Raw genomic sequence first — 20886 nt, 5'->3', positions numbered from 1 at the left:
GTGGTGTTAGCAGCAGGCGACAGATACAGATTGAGATATTGTGAGAGAAAAAGAGAGAGGAGGGGCATGGGGAGAAAGAGAGACTAGGGCCGTTTCCACAAAGCGTCTCAGAGTAGATGTGCTGATTTAGCATCAGTTTTGACTTTTAGATCCTAATGAATAAGCTTATATGGACATCCTAGGTCAGCACTCATACTCCGTGACGCTTTGTGGATATGGGCCCTGGTTGCCATGACAAATACGCCTGTGTTTTGAAAAGCTAGAGGAATGATAAACCAGGGCTGAGGCAGCCAGTCATCACCACGCCCTCTTTGGGTTTCAGGTAGCTGCTCTGCTCACGTAGGGATTGGATCAGGTGACTCCCAGATACACCAACAACACTCCTCCTCACTTGACAGCCTGGCCTCAAAGTCTATATGTAACTTAGCAAACATAAATCTTTGACACTCAAATTAGTATGATATGTTACGTTTGGTATGGTTGCATAAGACAGAATGTTACTAAAGTTTAAAAAAAGGGGGGTTGGTAAAGGGAGGATGGGTGGGCGTATAACGCAAACGTCTAGCAACCCAATTGTTGTGTGTTTGAATCACATCAAGGACAACTTTAGCATGTTAGCTAATTAGCAACTTTGCAACTACTTTTAGCTACTTTGCAACTATTTAGCATGTTAGCTAGCCTTAACCTGTACCCTTAACCACAACAAAGTGGAATTCGTAACATATCATATGAAATGGATGATAGACATCCACAAACTGATACATACCAGCAACATACAGTATCATACTAAATGGAGGGAGACCGATTTACGTTTACTATGTTGCGTCTATCCTTGAGTCAAGGTTGCACCTGTGTGTGTGTGTGTGGCCACCACCACCTCAGTCCTCACTCTGACACACATCGCTACAGGTGTGGCTCCCTTTTCCAATGAAGACACAGTGGGAGTACACTAATAAAGATCTGCAAGAGACAACCATTCAACCTTCAAGTGCTCACTGGATTATATGAAACGTCAGAAGACCAGGGGACTTTACATGGGATATCATATAACACTTGACTGCTGAGGAATTCCACAAGTTAAAAGGGTAAGCATAAACAATCAGTGCTTTTAGTGGTGAAGTTTTGCCTTTACTGTTGGTATTAGGATGTGTTTTTTAAAGATGTAGTCATCCATATAAAGGTGTCAACATGACATATGATCATTCATTTTATTTGGAAAGAGAATGGGATCGAATTTTAGCTATATGAGGAGTTTATCGATAAACCGTCAATTGAGAACGATTAGGAATACGCAGGAAAATAATGATGCAGTCGAGATGAAAATGAAAAAGAGATACATCCAAGTGTCATTTCACTGCATTGTGATAATACTTTTTTATCCGAATTTTGTGAAAGTCAAGCAGAACAGAACCAGAGCTTTTGTAGTTTCAGGATTCTCTTTATAAATATACAGTTGTATTAAAATGATTAAATCTGTCTTTTACAGGAGTATTCTTGGAGCCAGTTCAAGTCACCAGAGGAAACTAGAACAAACGTTGACAGCAAAGCTTCAGATCTGAGCCTCAATACCCTGTCTGAGATCCAAAACATCAAACCAAAAGCCTGTCAATAGATTGACAGCCACAGACTCTATCTGCCTGTGTTTTGTACTCTCAGCCTTCCATAAGTCAGTCATAATGAATTCGTCTCTGGAAAACCCTTATGGAGACGTGATCATCCCTCGGGCCAAGCTACATTCTGCAGAGGACAGCACGATCATCATCAACCCCATCGCTCTGGACAGTACCTACAGCAACCGCAATTACTCCCTTAACCCCTACGGTGCCTTCAAACCCGGGGGGCAGTCGCCATTCCCCTCAGAAGGTACCAACAATGGCGATGGTGGCGCCTCAAACACCCCTTGTTATGACGGCCAGACCTCCTACACAGTGAAGGAGGACACGGAAGAGGAGGTTGGACGCTGTCGTACCTGCTGCTTTCGCTGCCGACGGAAGTAAACCGGCAACATAGGCCCAGATCAGGAAATAGTCCTACAACTCCCCGGCCACATAGGATTCTGGGTATATGAACTAAGACAATCAAGGGACACTGTCCGAAGACACTGTCCAATCTAGTGTTACCAGCTGGTTTAAAAGCCAAAAGCCGTTACTGGCTAAACATGTATAGTTTTTGAAGGATTCATCAGTGGTATCATTTAAATTGTATGCAATTCTGAAATGGATTCTTCTTGAATGCAAAATGCCCTCACAGCCAGCATGGCAGAATCTACCTTTGAAACAGAGGTCTTTCACATAATCTTTTCACTTATGACTTTGTACGCTTACTTTTTTTCTTCTTGTCGAACACGACTGTGCTATATTTAGCTATGGAAATATTTGTTGCTTTATTTATACCCTAATGCCTTTGTGCCTGATTTTGTTTTTGTCAGTCAGTGTTTGAATGATGTGAAACAGACTTCACTTAGCCAGTTTTCAGGGAGTGTTAGAGAGTATGACAAGTGCTACAGTAGACCGATGTCAAGGAATTAGAATGTGAATAGCACTTTACATCTTCTCTTAAACTGACCCGTCACAAAAGATGACATTCAGGCCTTTGGCTTGGCACTGACAGACTTGGCCAAACCAGTGAGGTGAAACTAGAGGGGCAGCTTGCTTAGAAGCTGGTTCAGTTTTCATGGGCCTTACTGATCAGTCCAGTTTCCCCACCCCAACCCATTCCACACCATAACACACCACTCCGTCCTGCTTATCCATCTGCTGGGCTGGTCCCTCTGCTGCTGAGGGTTTACAATGCTGCCTTTGTGCAACTAGGTCCCAGGAAACCAGGCCACAGGTCCTGCGGCCCAGCCCCAACCCCAGTCATTCTTCTCTGTGTATGTGGTAGACAGCACCTTACTGTCCCTCCTGGACAAAAATAGTTGAAACAAGAGGCATCAATTCATCTGACTGGATGAGAATTGAAATGTAATGTGATCACACACATGCTGTCTTATTTGTTTGAGTTACACAAAACCATCCATAGTTTAGCCTTGTGAAACCATTACTAAAATTCTACTCTGCATCGTTAGCTTATAGAAATGATCTTTCATTTTTAGCAAGCTACTACAGCATATCAGGGTCACCTCATCATGAACTGGTTCCATATGTGAAAGCCTCTCTTTGTTTTTTTACCTTTATTTAACTAGGCAAGTCAGTTAAGAACAAATTCTTATTTTCAATGACGGCCTAGGAACAGTGAGTTAACTGCCTTGTTCAGGGGCAGAACGACAGATTTTTACCTTGTCAGCTCGGGGATTTGATCTTGCAACCTTTTGGTTACTAGTCCAACGCTCCAACCACTAGACCCTAAGCCCCCAACAGAATTACATGGCAACACATGCATGAGTACGAATTGCTACTTTCTCTCCAGTCAGCAGTGGACTACAACTACTCAGGTGACTAGGACCCAAAGTTAAAGATCCAGTCAAATTCATAACATATTGTACAAATCAGAATATAATTTTCTTGTATTCTTATTTTTTTTGCAATTCGTAACATATCACACAAAATTAATGACATAGTACAAAATTGTGTAAAAACAAATTGGGGACCCGTTTTGGCTCGTGAGCACTACTTTTAGAACTACTGGCTGAAATTATTCAAAACCTCTGGAGCAACACTTTAAAGGCCACTGTCAAACAGCAAGGAATAATAACAAAGACTTACGAATGATATACTGTTGTAATAAGAAAGTGCAATAAGAAAGAAGAAGGGATGAATTAGTGAATTGATTGAGTTGTGTGGCTGTGTTATTAACTGTGTTAACTACATTGAATAACTATTATTGTTAGGGTTTTACAAGATAATGTGACTTAACCAAGAAAAACTGCAGGCCCCAGAGATTTTCCTGGCCAGGTTACCTCTTAGGTGAGGAAAAACTGTTAGGTAATTATTGTTCAGTCCAAATACAGTATGGGCCTTTTTCATGATGGTGTGTACTGCAATGTCTTATGGGGTTACTCCTGCAATCTTCTTTCTACCCATGACTAGTTTGTGGTGTAACAGTCACACAACAGTGACGACAGAACTGGTGTAGGTTGAACCTGCTGTATTTCTCAGAGTGGGAGTAGTGCTACACTTCCTAGAAATCAGCTAGTGTTCAATTCAATCAAACCTGTATTGTGGTATTTATTCAGTAGCTCGTCAAATAAAATATTGGTTACTGTAAAAATGTGGCACTACTGCAAGATACAAGACTCCCTTCACAGGTAAATGCTTCATGTTTTCCAAATAATCATTGTGCAGGTAGACATGCATAAAGACAGTGGGTAAACACTCAATTCCAGCCTTAAGCTCCTCTTGCTCTCACCAGCCACCTTATCAGACCGGTTTGAAAGGAAGAAAGACAAGGACATGAGACTAAGCTCTGGGGAATATTTGAGTCAGGAACCAAACATGGTGTCTTGTTTCCCGACTGATAAAAATTTGTGACCTAGTCAAAATTGGGTGAAACTATTGATTTCAGATGGAGTTTCAGATTCAAGTCATGAATAAGAACTTCATCACGGGGTCAAATTGAATCTAGCACTTCTACAGTCAATTATTCACATTATTGGTGATGATGTGTTACGGATTATAATTCATATTATATGTTAGGAATTTGCTAAACCTATTATATCTTATGAGTTCTAGCTAGGTGACCAACGTTAGCTAGCTGGCTAAGGTTCTTTTAAAGGGTTAAGGTTAGGGGAAGGGTTAGCTGAAAGTGTTCAGGTTAAGGTTAGGGGAAGAGTTAGCTAACATGCTAAGTAGTTGCAAAGTAGCTAAAAAGTAGTAAGTAGTTGAAAAGTGGCTAATTAGCTAAAATGCTAAAGTTGTCTGTGATGAGATTCAAACTCACCTTTGGGTTGCTAGACGTTCGCGTTATACAGCGTAGCCTAGTGGTTAGAGCGTTGGACTAGTAACCGGAAGGTTGCGAGTTCAAACCCCCGAGCTGTATAAATCTGTCGTTCTGCCCCTGAACAGGCAGTTAACCCACTGTTCCCAGGCCGTCATTGAAAATAAGAATATGTTCTTAACTGACTTGCCTGGTTAAATAAAGGTAAATTTAAAAAAATTTAAAAAATACGCCCAACCCATCAACCCTGTTCGAGTTATTCTCCCACCCATCAACACTGTTCGAGTTATACGCTCACCCATCAACCCCGTTCGAGTTATACACCCACCCATCAACCCCGTTCGAGTTATACACCCACCCATCAACCCCGTTCGAGTTATACGCTCACCCATCAACCCCGTTCGAGTTATACACCCACCCATCAACCCCGTTCGAGTTATACACCCACCCATCAACCCCGTTCGAGTTATACGCCCACCCATCAACCCCGTTCGAGTTATAGGCCCACCCATCAACCCCGTTCGAGTTATAGGCCCACCCATCAACCCCGTTCGAGTTATACGCCCACCCATCAACCCCGTTCGAGTTATATGCCCACCCATCAACCCCGTTCGAGTTATACGCCCACCCATCAACCCCGTTCGAGTTATAGGCCCACCCATCAACCCCGTTCGAGTTATAGGCCCACCCATCAACCCCGTTCGAGTTATACGCCCACCCATCAACCCCGTTCGAGTTATATGCCCACCCATCAACCCCGTTCGAGTTATACGCCCACCCATCAACCCCTACCAACCACCCTACCCCAAATGTAACATATCATAATAATTTGAGTGTGCCGAATTTACATTTACTATGTTATGTCTAGTCTATGAGACCAGGCTGAGTAACTATATCACTTGTTAACAATATACCATCATACTACTGTGTCTGCGGGTTTAAAGGAATGTATTCAAGTCACTTTACAGATTTCTGTCCTCATTGGTCCTCAATAAGAATGAGCTGTCTGAGTACCAATAACAGTTGAGTGTATTGCTCAGTGTCACTGGTGTCATAGAACAATTCATGCACCTGTTCCAGCTCACACATTCCATTAGAGGTTGTGATTCTTCAGGCATATGTAAGTGTTCTATGACACTGCTGGAAGGGAACTGGTGTGACAGGAGGGCAGGCCTTACAAGGTACTGACTGGAATAACTGGCACTCCCAGCCTCAGGTGCTCTCTGCCCATAGGATCTTAATTTCATCACCCTGTTGCAGGAGAATTTTTTAAAAGTTGAAGTGTATTTGAAGTTTCAAAAGGCTTCTGAAGTTTGTAATTTACACTTTGAATTTTCCCTTTTGAAAAATGTCCATTAATTATAATCCAAACAATTATTTTCCTGCTGTAGCTAACTGGCTCAAATTAAGATCCTACATCTGTAGGTCCCCAACCCTCGGTCAACAGTAGAAAGGTTATTTTGTGAGTGAGTGTGTGTGTGTGTGTGTGTGTGTGTGTGTGTGTGTGTGTGTGTGTGTGTGTGTGTGTGTGTGTGTGTGTGTGTGTGTGTGTGTGTGTGTGTGTGTGTGTGTGTGTGTGTGTGTGTGTGTGTGTGTGTGTGTGTGATACTGAGAAGAAACATGAGACGGTAAGTGTATTTGTTTTACTTCCTATGGATAGTTGACAGTGTAAATAGAGTTAGGTCATAGCTAAAAATAATCACAAAAATATCATGCAATGTACTTCTCGTGACATACAAAACCTCATACACTAAAGATCTCTACATTTCACAGAAATCTAAGTACAATACAACACAACATTGTTAGGGAAGTTGGTTTTGCTTGTGCACATACAACCCAGAAAGATAACATTTACCAACATTTAGTGGAGAAGTATGGAAGTCCATCAGTGTAACTACAACCTCTAGAATATGTTATGCATTTCTGTGATGTCAAAGCCAGTAGGCAGGGCCTTGATTGTATTGTCAAATTATGTGGCAGGAGTCGGAATCAAGATGAGGTCAGGTTTGACATTTGAATACAAAACAACATAGGTCACCATAATCATCAGTGATGAGAGTTGCCTAGTTCAATCTCTCTCTGCATCTGAAATCACACCCTAATCCCCATAAAGTGCACTACTTAATGAAGGGCTACTCAGGGGACTGCTGGTCAAGCAGCGCACAATATGGAAAATGGGGTCTCATTTGAAATTTGGCCAATGTCATCAAGGGCGATATGTAAAAGTTGTTCACTGGTCTTGAATCAGATATTGACACCTTCCTGATGGAATGATGATTGGGGAGGTAGGTTAATCTCATCCTAGATCAGTGGTTGGTTGCGGACAACTTCTCTCGGGCCACATCAAACCTTACTGTCTCCTGTACTGCACAACTGAGTGGATGAACAGCATTCCTGAATGAGCCTCACAAACTTTATTACGAAAGAACTGATCACAGGTACTTCCAGTGCAGAATGTTTGCTAGTTTCATGAGTGAGCAGTATTTCAGTTTCAGTGTATTTCAGTAGCTGGTGAAAGGCAGATTGAAACTTGTGTAGATACCAAAATTCCAAGTATCGCTTAAACAGGCTTTACATGTTTACTGCAGGGGCGCAACTATGGTTTTATAAGTGTGTGGGGGGGGCATAATTTATTAAATTTATTAAACACTCCAAACAGCCTACCCGATCGCTCGGAGGCGTCCACATGGTCCTAAAGCACACTGTTTTAAAAAAATCACATTGCAATGATAAAACTGGGGGGGACAAAAATGTAATTTCAGAATGCGGGGAAATGTTTATTCCATTGCCCCCACTGTTGATCAGGCTCTGTCTGAACTACAGTTTGCTTTCATTGTTTTACAGAAACGTTTTACTTTAAATTGGGCACACAAAATTATTCTAATGATTTAAACATAGGGACCTTGGTTGGTGCCCAAATTGATCTGCTAACAAATATCTGGGCATTTGGATAGACGATAAGCTCTTTTAAAAAGCATATATTTTAAAAAGCATAGCATAACTAAATAGCAGAATGCAGATCATTCAGTCAACATTACCTTTTGTCCTAGACTATGGCTAGATCATCTACATCAGGTATTCCCAAACTGGGGTACCCCCAGGGGTACTAAACTGGGGTATAGGGTATATATACACTGCTCAGAAAAATAAAGGGAACACTTAAACAACACAATGTAACTCCAAGTCAATCACACTTCTGTGAAATCAAACTGTCCACTTAGGAAGCAACACTGATTGACAATAAATGTCACATGCTGTTGTGCAAATGGAATAGACAACAGGTGGAAATTATAGGCAATTAGCAAGACACCCCCAATAAAGGAGTGGTTCTGCAGGTGGTGACCACAGACCACTTCTCATTTCCTATGCTTCCTGGCTGATGTTTTGGTCACTTTTGAATGCTGGCGGTGCTTTCACTCTAGTGGTAGTATGAGACGGAGTCTACAACCCACACAAGTGGCTCAGGTAGTGCAGCTCATCCAGGATGGCACATCAATGTGAGCTGTGGCAAGAAGGTTTGCTGTGTCTGTCAGCGTAGTGTCCAGAGCATGGAGGCGCTACCAGGAGACAGGCCAGTACATCAGGAGACGTGGAGGAGGCCGTAGGAGGGCAACAACCCAGCAGCAGGACTGCTACCTCCGCCTTTGTGCAAGGAGGAGCACTGCCAGAGCCCTGCAAAATGACCTCCAGCAGGCCACAAATGTGCATGTGTCTGCTCAAACGGTCAGAAATAGACTCCATGAGGGTGGTATTAGGGCCCGACGTCCACAGGTGGGGGTTGTACTTACAGCCCAACACCGTGCAGGACGTTTGGCATTTGCCAGAGAATAAACCAAGATTGGCAAATTCGCCACTGGCGCCCTGTGCTCTTCACAGATGAAAGCAGGTTCACACTGAGCACATGTGACAGATGTGACAGAGTCTGGAGACGCCGTGGAGAACGTTCTGCTGCCTGCAACATCCTCCAGCATGACCGGTTTGGCGGTGGGTCAGTCATGGTGTGGGGTGGCATTTCTTTGGGGGGCCGCACTCCATGTGCTCGCCAGAGGTAGCCTGACTGCCATTAAGTACGGAGATGAGATCCTCAGACCCCTTGTGAGACCATATGCTGGTGCGGTTGGCCCTGGGTTCCTCCTAATGCAAGACAATGCTAGACCTCATGTGGCTGGAGTGTGTCAGCAGTTCCTGCAAGAGGAAGGCATTGATACCATGGACTGGCACGCCCGTTCCCCAGACCTGAATCCAATTGAGCACATCTGGGACATCATGTCTCGCTCCATCTACCAATGCCACGTTGCACCACAGACTGTCCAGGAGTTGGCGGATGCTTTAGTCCAGGTCTGGGAGGAGATCCCTCATGAGACCATCCGCCACCTCATCAGGAGCATGCCCAGGCATTGTAGGGAGGTCATACAGGCACGTGGAGGCCACACACACTACTGAGCCTCATTTGGACTTGTTTTAAGGACATTACATCAAAGTTGGATCAGGCTGTAGTGTGGTTTTCCACTTTAATTTTGAGTGTGACTCCAAATCCAGACCTCCATGGGTTGATAAATTTGATTTCCATTGATAATATTTGTGTGATTTTGTTGTCAGCACATTCAACTATGTAAAGAAAAAAATATTTAAGAAGAATATTTCATTCATTCAGATCTAAGATGTGTTATTTTAGTGTTCCCTTTATTTTTTTGAGCAGTGTATATTTTTTAATATTTTAATATTTTTTTTCCTTCACATTTATATTTTCCAATGGGGCTATACATTTGGGTGAGGTTTTTTCTTCTCGCCAGAGTAGCCTCGTTTCACTGCCCATAATAAAATTAAACCATCTCGTGTTCAGCGAAATAACAACACAATGTCAAATACAGGTAGCCTAGTCAATAGTTAACATCCAATCACGTTAACCATTACTCTCTCGCAGGAATTCCACTAACGGTCCGTATGTAGCCAAACTCATGTTGGTATCTGTACAGATGGCGCAAAAGCCATGACAGGGAGACATAGTGGAGTGGGCTTTCACTCAAGAGTATCCTGTCTTGGCAAATCGAGCTGTTAATTTAAGACTCTGATGCCCTTTCAACCATGTACCTATGTGAGAGTGGATTCTCGGCCCTCACTAGCATGAAAACTAAATAAAGGCACAGACTGTGTGTGGAAAATGATTTAAGACGGAGACTCTTTCCAATACAAACCAACATTGCAGAGTTGTGGTTTTATATGCAAGATGGTTAAATGAAGAGCAAAATTATTGATTATTATTATAACACTAATTCTTATGTTTAATAAATGTATTGTATAGTGTGTGTGTGGCAGGCTTACAATGATGGCAAAACACAACATTTGAGAGTGCGCTGACCCTGGTGCTAGAGGGGGTACGCAGCTGAAGGTTGAATGTTTGAAGGGGTACGGGACTATAAAAAGTTTGGGAACCACTGATCTACTTGAATGCAGCAGCCACTTCAGTAAGCCGTTAGATGCGTTTCACCATATTGCACTTTATTTTATCTCGGGACAGGTTTTCCACTCATCACTGCTTGCTCTATCAGAATGTAGGATGGCCCTCTTAGACCTGACATAGGTCAAAACACTGCATTTTATTAATTTATAAAGCCCTTTTGCAAAAACTTTACTTATACCCATAGAAGTACGATTTATCATACCCAATAACAGGGATGGCTAACTCTGGAAATTCCATATTTTACTGTTACAGGCTTAGGATAAACAGCTTTAAGTTTCTTTGCACTCCATGTATGGAAGATGTATCTTCAGAGTTCCCTACAAATGGATGCATTGGTGCCTTTCGGGCAGTTCAGAGTGTTGATTGAGGGCCTCTGTTGAGGAATGTGATTGTGTTTTATTTTATGGTGTGTATAAAATAATGGACTTTCAACAATCAAGGTACCAATAGCCTATATGTCCAACTGCATAGTTGAAAGGAGGCAGTAGAGGAGTCTTTCGGTTGTAGGTGAGGTCATTGAGGTCTTTATCCAGCGTCCCATTGTGAGTGCTGAAACGTTCTTTCTCCCACGATGTGGGGAAAAATGTTGTCCCCCACACAACTTTGTCAGTCTAGTGAACACTGTTATCCCCAGTAGTGTTTTTTTTTTTTTCAGTAGTACATTTTTCCTTGGTCAGATAACGCAGTCAGGCCCTAGTTATAACCTATATTTTCCATTGTTTTAGCCTTGGAAGCCCAGGCATTCCTGTAATCAATTACAGCTGGCACTGTAATGGGAAAACTGTTGCCCAGATGCTTTAAAAACTCTTGTCATTCATACATGACTGGGCATCCTAGCAGCACCACCAGCAGCAGAAGAAGCGCCTGCAGCAAGGGCTCCTGTGGAAGCGAGGCTCAGCCAGTCCTCCATGGTTCCAGGTGGCCTGAGGCTGCTCTATGATGGGCTGCTTCCCAAAGGAGGGCTTTAGATCCAGCTGGTTGCCAAGTTCTCTTCCTCCCTGCTGGTGGCTGGACCTCTGGCTGTCCAAGTCAGCCTTGACCCCCAGGAAGGCTGCTAGGTCCAGGTCCAGGGCTGTAGCTCCCCCGCGAGGTAGCGGAGTGTTCTGCCGGCATTGTGGACAGAGATTCCACATCTGCTGGGGAGTAGGATAGGGAGCAAGGTTGATTGGGACACGTTGGTTTGTCAATCAATTATAGATATTTAGGTAGACTAATAGTTACGACTGCTGAAGCTAATAATGAGCTCTCAATACAGCATTCCTCTTCGAAAAGTGTCTGGAAAGGAATCTGTTGCTCTTTAGGATTGTTCAGGTTCATTTAAGATTATGCATATTGGCCGATCCTAACAAATCAGTTCTCCCCTTTATGAAATAACTTTCACTAAATCAAAGGAACACGTGAGCTAGCTATAGCTTGACAAGGCCCAGTCTGTTTGAGCTATTCTGAAAGTGGTCCAAATATCTTTTACTTTTTATAGTCCCAAATTGACCAGAGATGCTGCCTCCGTAGGACTGCTGTTATGACAATCAGACCCACCTGCTCATTGAGGATAGTGTCAAGGCGTCTCAGGCAGGCCTGGCAGAAGGTGTGGCCGCAGTAGAGCTTGCGTGGCAGCCTCTCAGCCAGGTTGAAGGCACAGAAGCAGATGATACAGTCCAGTTTACGGCTGTCTCTGGATGGTGGAACTCCTCCGGCCGACACACCACTCTCTACAGGGGGATCTTCTGGGGCCTCTAAGTCAGGGGCCTCTGCGTGGGTTTCTGGGGCATGAAAGTCTTGGGCATCAGGTACTGGGGCTTCCTCCTCCATCCTGTACAGGAAACTAGATTATGAATGGCGCATATTGCTGGTGACCATGTGACTACAACTGAAAAAATATTTATAGCACCTGTCATGTGTAATACATTGCAGCCCAATGCTTAATAGTTCAAATAATCACACACCTGAAACTAATTTATTGGAGAAAACGAACAGTTGATTAATACAAATGGTGAGGAAACTAAAGGAATGGAATTAATAAGGAATTTAGACTCAAGAAAAAGGATTGAGACCCATGTTTGATGTCAGCTGTGGACTTGTTACAGCATTCTCTGTCCGGTCAGTCAGTTGTGTGATGGTATAAGACAACAGGTTGATTGTAAGCAGAGACCAATATCTATTTACTGGATAAGAGTGTCTGCTAAATGACTAAAACCGAATGTCAGTCTCAGATCTTCTATACCGTGGGTTCTCAAACCTTGCTGTTAAATGTATTTGAACAATTCCACAGCTACCAAACCTGATTCAAATTGTGAACTAATCATCAAGCTCTTGACAAGGTGAATCAGAATCAGGTTATGTAATAAATGTATCACTGGTCATTTTAAACAATGGCAGTTAATGGCACTTAATGTTACATACCCTAATGTTTACATACCCTACATTACTCATCTCATATGTATATACTGTACTCTATACCATCTACTGCATCTTGCCTATGCCGTGCGGCCATTGCTCATCCATATATTTATATGTACATATTCTTATTCATTCCTTTACACTTGTGTGTATAAGGTAGTTGTTGTGAAATTGTTAGATTACATGTTAGATATTACTGCATGGTCAGAACTAGAAGCACAAGCATTTCGCTGCACTCACATTAACATCTGCTAACCATGTGTGTGACAAATAAAATTTGATTTGATGTATTACTTTGTATGATTAAACAGAGGCCTTAGTCAAAATATATATGGAAATCAAGTAGAATGTATTTCCATCTCATAGGAGACAGTATAGAGTAGACATGAATTATATAATGTTATTTCAAGGAATGTTCTACTACCAAAAAAATAAAAACAACTTCTTAAAGGGCTAAATCCGGTTTGCAGAAGGGCCGCATTACAGCACGATTGAAATTTAAAGGTAATTTCCGATTGAGAAGACAAAATTCAACGTTTACTGTGAATCTCCGCGAACATTGGAACTATCACGTTCTGACCTTTATTTCCTTTGTTTTGTCTTTATTTAGTATGGTCAGGGTGTGAGTTGGGGTGGGCAGTCTGTTTTTCTATGTTTGGTTTCTGCCTAGTATGGTTCTTCATCAGAGGCAGGTGTCGTTAGTTGTCTCTGATTGAGAATCATACTTAGGTAGCCTGGGTTTCACTGCTGGTTTGTGGGTGTTTGTTGCCACACGGTACTGTTTCGGTTTTTGTAGATTTCACGTTATCGTTTGAGTGTTCATTTGTCTTTATTAAAAACATTATGGACACTTACCACGCTGCATCTTGGTCCGATACTTACTCCTCTTCAGACGAAGAGGAGATCTGCCGTTACAGGGACATTGCCTTTAAATTTAAATCGCTCTATAGTATGGATCTTCTGCAGTATGGGTTTAATCTTAACCTACTACAATAATCTAACCATAACATGGTGAGAACTAAAGCTACATATGCTACGAAGCATGTACAGAAGTTCAGAGACACCTGGAAATCTCTATTTGCAGAAGATTAAGATAAGCATCAGCTGTTTTCTTCCTTTACTCATCTTTCATAGACCTGTTTTACGGCGCAAGGGAGGAAGCCACTTGATAACAAACAATAACTTTCGAAAAACATATGTTGCAATGGTCAGTCTGAGTAAATGTTTCATTCTGTGGCCGTCCTCTTCCCCCTAGGAGTCTGCCGCCTACACTCATTCTGAACATGCCGTGGCTGGCTGTATATATCTGTCTGATCTCTGCTACCATCTAGTGTCTCCACTGCATCTCAACACCAATGAATAAGGAAAACAACCACTGGTTTCTTGTTCTAGTCCCTAACACCTTGGTGTTTTCAGATCTCTAGGAACTGGATAGATATGAGTTCCATTAAGTCCATTACCAATCACCATATTGCTTACACTTATCCATTCTCTTCAGATCTGAAAGTGTTGTCCTGGGAGAAGAGGCTAATATGGGCTTGGGGTCATTTTCAGACTGGACAAGGCAATGTCACATTGTGAAGGTTACAAGGACACCTACAGTATGTTGTGTATGGGCCCTGTGTGACTGGGTCTTATGGATTTCAGGCCTTACTCCGATGAGTGCTGGATGCTAGCGAATGGAGTGTAGGGTTTCTGCTTGTCTATTGTTGCCAGTGTAAGCTGATCTGTTACCTGCTCCCTCAATACAGGAATGCAAGCCTGGTTCGCCTGTGTGTGTTATCATGTGCATGTTTGCGTGCACGTGTGTTTGATTGTGTACGTGGTAGGGCAGAGGCAGAGGGCCCATCCCATCGGCCCAATAGATGAGGATAATAAGCTCTCTCTACCCCTGAGAACCCCACTGTTCTCTGTGGCCTCTTTAATATGTAACACTACATTGACAGGCCTATGAGTGTGAGTTCACAGGGACGGGCAGCCTGAAATATTAAACGGCCTGAGGAGCCGCTGCAGGCTCAATTTGTTTGCTCATCATTAGAGCAGCTTCTGTGGAAGAGTAGAGCTGAACAACAGGGGAGATAAAAGGGAGGAAGACCTACCCTCCAGGGGATTGTACTAGAGACAACAGGAACTAGGCTATGTAATAAGCTCATCACTCTACTATCTGACCCTATACTGTAGTGTCGATTTAGTTTGTCAGTAAAGGAGTACAACACTGGACTGGTCCTGGGACGGAGGTTGCTTTGAAAACAGAAGTCATGGCAGGTCTCCAGGGAACTACCAAGGACCTTTAGGAGGTTTGGAGGACAAACCAGAAGGTACGCCATGTTTTATGTTTTTTTTTTCTCAGTTCTGTTAGGCAATGTTTTAGTGAAGGACAGTCAACAGGTACTAGCGAACAGATGTTCTCATATCTCTCCTCGGGGACCCCAGACGTTTCACAACTTTGTTGTAGCCCAGAACTAATTCACCTGATTCACCTTGTCAAGAGCTTGATGATTAGTTCACAATTTGAATCAGGTTTGGTAGCTGTGGAATTGTTCAAATACATTTAACAGCAAGGTTTGAGAACCCACGGTATAGAAGATCTGAGACTGACATTCGGTTTTAGTCATTTAGCAGACACTCTTATCCAGTAAATAGATATTGGTCTCTGCTTACAATCAACCTGTTGTCTTATACCATCACACAACTGACTGACCGGACAGAGAATGCTGTAACAAGTCCACAGCTGACATCAAACATGGGTCTCAATCCTTTTTCTTGAGTCTAAATTCCTTATTAATTCCATTCCTTTAGTTTCATCACCATTTGTATTAATCAACTGTTTGTTTTCTCCAATAAATTAGTTTCAGGTGTGTGATTATTTGAACTATTAAGCATTGGGCTGCAATGTATTACACATGACAGGTGCTATAAATATTTTTTCAGTTGTAGTCACATGGTCACCAGCAATATGCGCCATTCATAATCTAGTTTCCTGTACAGGATGGAGGAGGAAGCCCCAGTACCTGATGCCCAAGACTTTCATGCCCCAGAAGCCCCCGCAGAGGCCCCTGACTTAGAGGCCCCAGAAGATCCCCCTGTAGAGAGTGGTGTGTCGGCCGGAGGAGTTCCACCATCCAGAGACAGCCGTAAACTGGACTGTATCATCTGCTTCTGTGCCTTCAACCTGGCTGAGAGGCTGCCACGCAAGCTGTACTGCGGCCACACCTTCTGCCAGGCCTGCCTGAGACGCCTTGACACTATCCTCAATGAGCAGGTGGGTCTGATTGTCATAACAGCAGTCCTACGGAGGCAGCATCTCTGGTCAATTTGGGACTATAAAAAGTAAAAGATATTTGGACCACTTTCAGAAAAGCTCAAACAGACTGGGCCGTGTCAAGCTATAGCTAGCTCACGTGTTCCTTTGATTTAGTGAAAGTTATTTCATAAAGGGGAGAACTGATTTGTTAGGATCGGCCAATATGCATAATCTTAAATGAACCTGACCAATCCTAAAGAGCAACAGATTCCTTTCCAGACACTTTTCGAAGAGGAATGCTGTATTGAGAGCTCATTATTAGCTTCAGCAGTCATAACTATTAGTCTACCTAAATATCTATAATTGATTGACAAACCAACGTGTCCCAATCAACCTTGCTCCCTATCCTACTCCCCAGCAGATGTGGATCCCCTGTCCACAATGCCGGCAGAACACTCCGCTACCTCGCGGGGGAGCTACAGCCCTGGACCTGGACCTAGCAGCCTTCCTGGGGGTCAAGGCTGACTTGGACAGCCAGAGGTCCAGCCACCAGCAGGGAGGAAGAGAACTTGGCAACCAGCTGGAGCTAAAGCCCTCCTTTGGGAAGCAGCCCATCATAGAGCAGCCTCAGGCCACCTGGAACCATGGAGGACTGGCTGAGCCTCGCTTCCACAGGAGCCCTTGCTGCAGGCGCTTCTTCTGCTGCTGGTGGTGCTGCTAGGATGCCCAGTCATGTATGAATGACAAGAGTTTTTAAAGCATCTGGGCAACAGTTTTCCCATTACAGTGCCAGCTGTAATTGATTATAGGAATGCCTGGGCTTCCAAGGCTAAAACAATGGAAAATATAGGTTATAACTAGGGCCTGACTGCGTTATCTGACCAAAGAAAAATGTACTACTGAAAAAAAAACACTACTGGGGATAAGTGTTCACGAGACTGACAAAGTTGTGTGGGGGACAACATTTTTTCCCCACATCGTGGGAGAAAGAACGTTTCAGCACTCACAATGGGACGCTGGATAAAGACCTCAATGACCTCACCTACAACCGAAAGACTCCTCTACTGCCTCCTTTCAACTATGCAGTTGGACATATAGGCTATTGGTACCTTGATTGTTGAAAGTCCATTATTTTATACACACTTCGTTGAGTTATAGTATAATTTATCTAGCCGCTCTAGAATCTCCCATTAGTGTTCAATTTGGTTGAGATCTGGTGACTGATAGTCATCAAACCATTCAGTGACCACTCGTGCCCTGTGGATGGGGCATTGTCATCCTATAGTAAGCCATGGTAGCTCAAATATATGCCTGTCCAACATTTTTATGCATGACCCTTAATTAATTCACAAACCACACCTGTGTGGAAGCACCAGCCTTCAATATACTTTGTATCCCTCAGTTACGTGTTTCCATTATTTTGTATGTAACCATTTTGTCATGTGCAAGTGTAAAAGAATGGAAAAAGAAAATATGGAGTTATTGTTTTTATTAAAAACTAGACAAAAGGATCGACTTCTGACACCAACTGACTCATGTTTACAAATCACCCAAAACATATTATTTAACAGATTATCTGGGAGAAAGGACAGCTTCAAAGTTGTAGACATCAAGAGACTAACATTGTTGTTGAATAATAATTTAACCATCTACTAAATGTAAATCAGACAAGTGTACAATTCAGAATATTTAGGATGTTCAAAGACTCATCCGTCAATTGTGAAAATGCTAATATTTTATGATCTTCTATTTGTATGGGATGACAGTTCGGTATTACCATAGAAATAGAAGGTACCATAGAATGCCATTCTCTTTCTATGGGTGATACTCCCTCCCCTGCTCACTCTGACATCCAGAGTTTGAAGGTGCGGTCGTAGGAGCAGGTGGCGATGTCCAAGCCCATCACCTTGCCCTCGTGGCCCGCCCTGATGGGTCCACACCGTGGCTGTGTTGTCACAGGCCCCGGTCAGGAGGAAGTGACAGTCATTGGCTAAGAGAGGAAGAGGGAAAAATTGCAACCAGTTATAACAGTACATAACTTGCTGCTAAACCTTTTCCGTGTGACTTTTGAAAATCATTTTGAGATATTAGTTGGCATGAGTATTGTGCAAAGGGTTACCTGTATGCCATTATAGGGTCAATCAAGTATTTTCAGTTCGTATGCTGGATCAATTTAAATTAAGTTAAAGGGATACTTCGGGATTTTGGCAACCAGGCCCTTTATCTACTTCCCCAGAGACCGATGAACTCATGGATACCATTTTTGTCTCTGTCCAGTATGAAGGAGGTGAGAGGTAGTTTCATGAGCCAATGCTAACTAGCATTAGCGCAATGACTGGAAGTTTACGGGAATCTCCTAGCATGGACAAAGAAAATTGTATCCACAAGTTAATCTGACTCTGGGGAAGTAGATAAAGGGCCTAACTGCCAAAATCCCAAAGTATCCATTTAATGTGAAATTAATAAGTGAAGTAGGTAGTCTCTGGGATCTGGAAAAACTTTAGTTGGAATTTGATAGAGGACACTAGGCTCTGATGGGAGGGGATGGTGTAGATGCATTTCCTGTGACGCAGGTCCCACACCTTAAAGGTGTTATATTTCACCTTTACTTAACCAGGTAGGCTAGTTGAGAACAAGTTCTCATATTCAACTGCGACCTGGCCAAGATAAAGCAACGCAAACAGAGTTACACATGGAATAAACAAAACATACAGTCAATAACACAATAGGGAAAGTAAGTATATATATATATATATACATACACAGTGTGTGCAAATGAGGTAAGATAAGGGAGGTAAGGCAATAAATAGGCCATAGTAGCAAAATAATTACAATTTAGCAATTAAACACGAGTGATAGATGTGCAGAAGCTGAACGTGCAAATAGAGATACTGGGGTGCAAAGGAGCAAAGAAATTACACAAAAACAAATAAATAACCGTATGGGGATGAAGAAGTTGGATGGGCTATTTACAGGTGCAGTGATCTGTGCGCTGCTCTGACAACTGGTGCTTAAAGTTACTGAGGGAGATATGAGTCTCCAGCGATTTTTGCAATTCGTTCCAGTCATTGGCAGCAGAGAACTGGAAGGAAAGGTAGCCAAAGTAGGAATTGGCTTTGGGGGTGACCAGTGAAATATACCTGCTGGAGCACGTGCTACGGGTGGGTGCGGCTATGGTGACCAGTGAGCTGAGATAAGGCGGGGCTTTACCTAGCAAAGACTTATAGATGACCTGGAGCCAGTGGATTTGGCAACGAATATGAAGCGAGGGCCAGCCAACGAGAGCATACAGGTCGCAGTGGTAGTTAGTATATGGGGCTTTGGTGACAAAACGGATGGCACTGTGATAGCAAATTGGAGTCTGAGTACAGCGTTGGAGGCTATTTTGTAAATGACATCGAAGTCAAAAATCGGTAGGGTAGTCAGTTTTACGAGGGTAAGTTTGGCAGCATGACTGAAGGATGCGTTGTTGCGAAATAGGATTCGATTCTAGATATAATTTTGGATTGGAGATAATGAGAGTCTGGAAGGAGCGTTTAGTCTAACCAAACACCTAGGTATTTGTAGATCTCAACATACTCTAAGTCAGAACCATCCAGAGCAGTGATGCTGGACGGGCGGGCCGGAAGCGATCGGGCCGGAAGGATCGGTTGAAGAGCATGCATTCAGTTTTATTTGCATTTAAGAGCAGTTGGTGGCCACAGAAGGAGAGTTGTAATGCATTGAAGCTCGTCTGGAGGTTGGTTAACACAGTGTCCAAAGAAGGGCCAGAAGTATACAGTTATCCCCATTTCTTGTTGCTGCGTGGTAGCAAAACAGGGGAGAAGAGTTTCAAAGCTGGACCTACAAACACACACACTCTAAGGCTTATCATCATCAATATGTAGGGCCAGGAGTTTTTCCACCAGGGCCGTAGTTATAAACTCAGCAAAAAAAAGAAACATTCCTTTTTCAGGAACCTGTTTTTCAAAGATAATTCATGGAAATCAAAATAACTCCACAGATCTTCATTGCAAAGATACAGTTATAAGGTCACAGTTATGAAAACGTACAACACTAAAGAGGCCTTTCCAGTGACTCTGAAAAACACCAAAAGAAAGATGCCCAGGGTCCCTGCTCACATGCATGAACGTGCCTTAGGCATGCTACAAGGAGGCACGAGGACTGCAGATGTGGCCAGGGCAATAAATTGCAATGTCCGTACTATGACAGCGAGACAGGACGGACAGCTGATCGCCCTCGTAGTGGCAGACAATGTGTAACACCTGCACAGGATCGGTACATCCGAACATCACACCTGCAAGACAGGTACAGGATGGCAACAACAACTGCCCGAGTTACACAGGAACGCACAATCCCTCCATCAATACTCAGACTGTCCACAATAGGCTGAGAGAGGCTGGACTGAGGGCTTGTAGGCCTGTTGTAAGGCAGGCCCTCACCAGACATCACCGGCAACAACATCGCCTATGGGCACAAACCCACCGTCGCTGGACCAGACAGGACTGGCAAAAAGTGCTCTTCGCTGACGAGTCGTGGTTTTGTCTCACCGGGGGTGATGGTCGGATTTGCATTTATCGTTAAAGAAATGAGTGTTACACCGAGGCCTGTACTCTGGAGCGGGATCGATTTGGAGGTGGAGGGTCCGTCATGGTCTGGGGCGTTGTGTCACAGCATCATCAGACTGAGCTTGTTGTCACTGCAGGCAATCTCAACGCTGTGCGTTACAGGTAAGACATCCTCCTCCCTCATGTGGTACGCTTCCTGCAGGCTCATCCTGACATGACCCTCCAGCATGACAATGCCACCAGCCATACTGCTCGTGCTGTGCTTGATTTCCTGCAAGACAGGAATGTCAGTGTTCTGTCGTGGCCAGTGAAGAGCCCGGATCTCAATCACATTGAGCATG

General features: G+C 43.3%; 1 protein-coding gene and 1 long non-coding RNA gene across 3 annotated transcripts; both read left to right on the top strand.

The window, feature by feature from the left end:
• The first annotated feature begins 896 nt into the window (after window positions 1-896).
• Window positions 897-4209, top strand: LOC118387441 (uncharacterized). Its single transcript, XR_004826415.2, has 2 exons — window positions 897-1085; window positions 1487-4209. It is a non-coding gene; the product is annotated as an uncharacterized LOC118387441 (long non-coding RNA).
• Window positions 4210-6452: 2243 nt separating this feature from the next.
• Window positions 6453-17322, top strand: LOC118388072 (RING finger protein 224-like). 2 transcript variants are annotated; one of them, XM_052525590.1, is made up of 3 exons: window positions 6453-6503; window positions 15722-15995; window positions 16399-17322. In XM_052525590.1, exons 1-3 carry the CDS (start codon window positions 6496-6498, stop codon window positions 16696-16698), a joined length of 582 nt encoding a protein of 193 aa, XP_052381550.1. In that variant the 5' UTR covers window positions 6453-6495; the 3' UTR covers window positions 16699-17322. The 2 variants fall into 2 exon arrangements, with proteins under 2 accessions (XP_052381550.1, XP_035632822.2); XM_035776929.2 differs by lacking the exon at window positions 6453-6503 and adding an exon at window positions 14734-15051.
• Window positions 17323-20886: the final 3564 nt, after the last annotated feature.

Source organism: Oncorhynchus keta, chromosome 9 (assembly GCF_023373465.1).
Source record: "Oncorhynchus keta strain PuntledgeMale-10-30-2019 chromosome 9, Oket_V2, whole genome shotgun sequence".
In the NCBI taxonomy this organism is placed as follows: domain Eukaryota; kingdom Metazoa; phylum Chordata; class Actinopteri; order Salmoniformes; family Salmonidae; genus Oncorhynchus; species Oncorhynchus keta.
This window is presented reverse-complemented; position numbering and strand designations above follow the sequence as displayed.